This window comes from Olea europaea, unplaced genomic scaffold, assembly GCF_002742605.1.
Source record: "Olea europaea var. sylvestris unplaced genomic scaffold, O_europaea_v1 scaffold2930, whole genome shotgun sequence".
Lineage (NCBI taxonomy): Eukaryota > Viridiplantae > Streptophyta > Magnoliopsida > Lamiales > Oleaceae > Olea > Olea europaea.
Window position 1 is genome coordinate 1 of NW_019247891.1, and position 6458 is coordinate 6458.

A 6458-nucleotide genomic window follows, 5' to 3' on the forward strand; every position below is an offset into this window, starting at 1 on the left:
AGTGATAATCTAATGTCAACAAACAGTCCAAGAAGTGAGGCTGATTTTTCTTGGGGTGATTCGAGTCATCAGACTTCTTCTGGATAATTCAATACTTGAGGACACGATTAAAGAAGAAAAAGAGGCCAAAATCATACATGTGATAATATTCCAATAATATCTATTACTATACATAAAACACAATGTAATTTCATTTTCAGATTTTGTTTTTGACGTTTGGAATTCTGCTACAAAAGTTTTTAATCAGTTTTTCTTCTGTGAAAGCCAAAAAAAATTAATTACAGCCAAATTCGATTACTCCAATTTCTTGTGTTATTTATCAAAAGTAGCTGTGGAAAATGCAAAAATTGGCATGATAAGGTATATACTGATCAGTCAAAAAATTGGGGAGGTGTCACTGTGCTGCCATTGTTAAGTGCTTGTTTGTTTGTGCCCAATTATTTGTGGGTAATGTATTATGGAATAGTGATTGATGTTAAAATGTGAGGTTAAAAAAGAAAGAAAAGTTTTTATTTACGTGTAATATTATTTTAATGATGGATGTGTGGTTGAAAATGAGTACTAAAGAAAAAATAATGTGGAAGAATGGAAGACAAACAAAACCTAAAATGAAATGAACCCACGGAGGCTGTGAAAATATTTTTTTCGATTTAAATTGTCTCAAGTGCACGGTTCATTAACAAGTAGTAAAATAGATTTTTTTTTAGTCTAAGTATCGTTCTCACAGGGTTGTACTAGTTCAAATTCGAATTAGTTTAACCTTAACTAAAACAATGAAAATTTATTATTTTTCTATAACTAAATTTTAACTACTTAAATTACATATGAATGCATGAACTAAATTAATTAAAATCAATGCAAGGTTATAATTAAATGCAATTTTTGTAAAAATATGATGATGAAAAACGTAGTAAGATCTTGAATCCCTTATATCAATCCTCTTTAATTCTGAATTTTATGAATTTGACAACACGATTTAATTATGAAGATCAATATTTCTAATTATTTTAACAATCTCTTTCAAATAGAATTAAACATATTCTTATATGTAACTAGATTATATTTATACGACGGATGCGAACAAGCAAAAATACGTTAAGGATTTATGAATACATAAAAATCACGTAAAGCATAGTCGTTTATTAGTTTAACTTATTTCAATCTTTCTAAGGTAAATCAAGCCACAAAACCCATACAATTAATGCTCATATAATTGTAGAGAAAATTAAATCAATATCAATTATGAAAAATTGAAAACGTGATTTGAATGTCAAAAATAAGTGAAATTCAAAATTCAATGTTCATGATATATGTTTCATTGTAATTCTAGCACAAAAATAATGTAGCTACTCATAATGTTGGAATTAAAGAAATAAAAATATGGCAACGATCTCATCATGATGCAGGAGGGTCCGAGTCGAGTGATACTAATCTGTCAGATAGCACGTTGATGGTGCTGAGATACCATGAGATGGCTGATCGACGCAAAGATGAAAAATAAATGCAATCTTTTCTTAATTTGGACAATTTTGACACGTTTTTGATAATTTGGCAATAACTTTGGCTACGGCTATCAGAATCGCTATTATGACCCCAATCCGGAAAGCTCTTTTCGGCATGCACATTGTGGTCACCAAGGCTATGCTCGATGAGCATCAATTTTGAGCCTAAAATCAGCTTTTTTGCTTTCTGAAATTCAAATTTTAGTTAACTTTTACTATTTATGGTAATATTTTTGTTTCCTTTTTTCTATATGTTAGAGAATTTTAATTGAGCCAAATTCTTGGCAACTTACTTCTTTTGTTTCATAGTTTATTTCATTGTAATTTTTGGAATTTTCCATATTTTTGAATTTTCTTAACTATTTAACCCGGCTTGTGGGTTAATTTTCGTCGTTCTGCATTGATAATAAAATTGAGTTAATTACAAAGAATTTCTCTGTATTTTATGGGGCACATTCATTTTTACTTTTCTTTGTGAATCATCTATTGCAACGAGCTTGTAGGATAATCATTATTTTACACAGCGTGAATTGGTATCAGAACGTCAACATCTTTCTAGGGTGAATTTCCATTGGTTGCAATGGTTGGTGGATGTGGTCGTGGTCGTCGAGGGCGTGTTCCAATTGAGGAAGTCCCACACCACGATTGCAATGTTCAAAATGTGACAATTTGTAGAGACAAGTTGCGGAGTTAGCCCAACGTCTGACGGAAAAGGAGTTCGGTAATAATGATGTGGAGGGTCACGATTTCGATACCACTGTTGAAAACCCGTATCATAATCGTGCTCGAATCCGGGAGCATCGTAGACGAGAGGATCGCCATGTGGACCTCGATTTCAGAGTGGATTTACCCGAGTTCTCTGGTACGTTACAAGCTGAAGGTTTTATTGATTGACTGAATGAAGTGAAGCGAATTTTTTAGTATAAGGAGGTTCCAGATCCTGTCAAGGTAAAATTAGTCGCCATCAAACCTAAGAGCTTCTATATGGTGGGAACAATTGAAGCGTTCGTGAGAGCTACAAGGCAAGTCTAAGATCACTGATAGGGAGAAGATGAAAAAGAAGATGAAAGGGCACTTTTTTCCTTTTGGTTACACTCAGACTTTATTTCAGCGGCTCCATTCCTTGAGGCAAAGTACAAGATCAGTTAATAATTATATGGAGGAGTTCTATCAATTGGTAGCCAGGAACGATTTATCTGAAACGAAATAATAGATGGTTGCACGGTATGTAGGGGATTAAGGCAGCCCCTGCAGGATGTTCTAAGACTTCATTCATTGGGGACAGTGTCTGAAGTATACCAGCGTTCACTTTCCGTGGAAAAGTAGCAAAATAGGATGTCAGTGATCAGAAATGAAAGTAGGCGGTCAGTTCGCCCTCAAGCATCTCAACCTGCCTATCAACCCCTGCAGGACAATCCTAACTCAGGTATTAAGTATTTCAAATGTGGTGAACAGGAAATAGGGCGACCGATTGCAAGAAGCCGGTTGGTCAAAAAATAAAAATCTTCTAATTGAAGAGGAAATGATAGAGGAGCTCGAGGAGGTTGGCAAGCCTGTATATGATGATGGTGAAGATGAGGATGTGCTATAGTCGTTCACAAGAGTCTGCTAACTCCCAAGGCCGATTCAAGAGACGATTGGTTGAGGACAAATGTTTTCCACATAACCTGTACAATTGCCAATAAAGTTTACAAGTTGATCATTCATAGTGGTGGTTGTGAAAATGTAGTGTTTGAAGAGGCTATCTAGAAACTACAACTGAAGATAGATCATCATCCCAAGCCGTACAAATTATCGTGGTTGAATAAAAGCAATGATGTAACAGTAGAAAAACGTTGTCTAGTGTCTTTTTCGATTGAAAAAAAATATTTTGATAATGTTCGGTGTGATGTGGTAAATGTGTGTCATGTATTGTTGGGACAACCTTAGCAATATGATCGCAGCATTATTCATGATGGGCGGAAGAATACATACTCCCTTAGCATCAAAGGAAAGAAAATTATTTTGGCACCTCGCAGGGAAGAAACCACCCCTGCCTCGATAGTTAATGATACAACCTGCTTTTATGTCCAAATTCTTAGTAGAGGTTGGGCATGAAGAAATAGTATATGCTCTACAGCCCCGTGAGAATAGTGAAGTGAATGAGGATTCAAATTTACCAACAGAAGTGCAACAACTGTTAATGGAGTTTTTTGACTTAATGCAAGATGATCTTCCTCCGAGGATACCACCTATGAGAGATATTCAACATCAGATCGACCTTATTTTGGGATTGAGTCTGTCAAATCGACCAGCGTATCGCCTCAGTCCCAAGGAAGCTGAAGAGTTGTAGTGATAGGTGGTAGAATTATTGGAGAGAGGCTACATTCGTGAAAGTATGAGTCCATATGCAGTTACTATTCTACTAGTACTGAAGAAAGATGAGTCGTGGCAGATGTGTGTTGACAGTAGAGCAATTAACAATGAAGTATAGATTTCTAATTCCCGTCTGGATCACATGTTAGATTAGTTGTCAGAATTAGGCCTGGAGATGAGTGAAGACGACGTTTAAGACGTAGCATGGATTGTACGAGCTGATAGTCATGCCCTTTGGACTATCCAATGCGCCCAGCACTTTTATGAGGTTTAATCATTAGGTTTTACGACCTTTCGTGGGGAAGTTTATGGTAGTCTACTTTGACAACTTATTTATACTCTGACGTAGGAGTCACGTTTTGATTATCTTATGCTATTTTTGATGTAATGAAGACGGAGCGCTTATTCATCAATCAGAATAAATGTTCTTTCTTCACAACTTCTATAACTTGTTTGGGTTTTGTTGTGTCTACTGATGGTGTTCATACAAATCAATCCAAATTTGAGGCAGTTTTGAATTGGCCTAAGCCAAAAAGTTTGCACAATGTCAGAAGTTTCCATGGATTGACATCCTTCTACCGTCAGTTCATTAGAAATTTTAGCACTCTGATTGCTCTTATCACAGAGTACCTTAAAGGGCGTGATTTTTAGTAGGCCGAAGAAATAGAGGCCAGCTTTCCATTAGTTAAACAGAAGATGACAGAAGCCCCAGTCTTGGCACTTCCGGATTTTGAAAAGGTGTTCGAAGTAAACTGTAATGCATCTGGAGTTGGCATTGGTGGTTTTCTGAGTCAAGAGGGGCATCCAATAGCCTTTTTAGTGAGAAGCTGTCAGGATCGAAGAAAAATTATTCCATCTATGATCTGGAGTTCTATGTCATAGTTTAGACTTATAAGCATTGGCGTCATTACTTGGTACAGAGGGAGTTCATCCTTGTTATTGATCATGAGGGCTTGAAGTATATCATGATCAGCACAAGCTGAGTAGGCGATATGCAAAATGGGTAGCGTACTTGTAGGAGTTTACATTTACACAAAGGCATCAAGCAGGGAGTTTGAATTGGGTAGCAAACGCATTGAGCCATCGTACATTACTCCTCACCACCATGAGCACCAGAGTTGTCAGATTTGAAGCATTTCCTAATATGTATGCTGCAAATCCTTCCTTCGGGAAGATAATTAAGGAGGTAAATGATAATCACCGACATGATTTTGTTTTGTATGATGGTTATCTATTTTGTGGATTGCAGTTGTGCATTCCAAAGTATTCACTAAGGCAGCAGATCATTAGTGAACTTCATAACGAGGGACATTTTGGACGAGATAAGATATTGGCATTAGTCTCTTTTGATTATTATTGGCCCAAATTGAGCAATGACGTGGCGCATTATGTGGAACGGTGTTATGTATGTCAGAAGTCCAAAGGACCTCTTACTAATGCTAGACTATATACGCCATTACCTGTACCTGAGGCCTCTTGGCTTGATGTGAGCATGTATTTTATATTGGGCTTACCTCGTACACAATGGGCGATAGATTCCATTCTTGTTGTGACATGTTTTCAAAGATGGTTCATTTTGTGGCTTGCCGGAAGATGATGGATGCTACTCTGATTGCTTATCTTTATTTCAGGAAAATTGTGCGTTTACATGGTGTTCACCAGTAAATCACTTCTGATCGTGACACCAAGTTCATGAGTCATTTCTAGAGGAGCTTGTTGGAAAAGTTGGGAACGAAGTTAAATTTTAGCAGCGCCTACCACTCCCAAACAGATGGTCAGACAGAGGTGGTAAATCGGAGTTTGGGAAATCTTTTGAGAAGTTTGGCATGGACTAAACCGAAGTAGTGAGATTTAGCATTGCCTCAAGCAGAATTTTCCTATAACCGATCGAAGAATAGAACCACAAGATTAAGTCCATTTGAGGTTGTCTATGGTTGAAACCCATCCGGAGTACTTGACTTATCCCCTATCCCACGTGTGGGTCGTTTGAATCACAAGGCTGATAAGATGGCAGAACGTCTTCGGGGTATCCATGAACAGATGAAGTTGTCCATTCAGGAGAATAATTTCAAGTATAAGGCTCAAGTAGATAGTCACCATCGTCAGGTGCTCTTTGATGTTGGTGATTTTGTGTCGGCAGTATTAACTTGTGATCGTTTTCTAAATAGGGAGCATAATAAGCTTAAGAAGCAGAAGATTGGACTATGTGAAGTGCGGTAAAAGATCAATGATAATGCTTATAGGCTACGCCATCCTGGCCGTTTGAAGATTTCCGATGTCTTTAATGTGAAACATCTAAGTCCATGTTTTGTCGAGTCCAATAAAGCTAATGTGAACTCGAGGGCGAGTTCTTTTCAACTTGGGACGACTGATGCAGGAGGATCCGAGTTGAGTGATATTGATCTGTCAAATAGCACGTTGATGGCACTAAGATACAAGAGATGGCGGATCGGGGCAAAGATGGAAAATAAATGCAATCTTTCTTTAATTGGGACAATTTTGATACGTTTTTTGTAATTTGGTCATAATTTTGACTACGGTTATCAGAATCGCTATTATGACCCCAATTCGAAAAGCTCTTTTCGGCGCGCACGTCGTCAT

General features: G+C 37.2%; 1 protein-coding gene across 1 annotated transcript; it reads left to right on the plus strand.

Annotated features, from left to right (window-relative positions):
- Positions 1-4962: 4962 nt before the first annotated feature.
- LOC111384520 lies at positions 4963-6077 on the plus strand. The gene is made up of 3 exons (XM_023008804.1): positions 4963-5043; positions 5107-5343; positions 5898-6077. Exons 1-3 carry the CDS (start codon positions 4963-4965, stop codon positions 6075-6077), a joined length of 498 nt encoding a protein of 165 aa, XP_022864572.1.
- Positions 6078-6458: the final 381 nt, after the last annotated feature.

Bases quoted from the DNA above. Each gene is read 5' to 3' on its own strand.
- LOC111384520 (XM_023008804.1), top strand. From the start codon at position 4,963: ATGAGCACCAGAGTTGTCAGATTTGAAGCATTTCCTAATATGTATGCT. The intron at 5,044-5,106 runs GTAAATGATAAT...TGTGGATTGCAG, and splicing joins TCGGGAAGATAATTAAGGAG to TTGTGCATTCCAAAGTATTC. The intron at 5,344-5,897 runs GTGAGCATGTAT...ATCCATGAACAG, and splicing joins CTGAGGCCTCTTGGCTTGAT to ATGAAGTTGTCCATTCAGGA.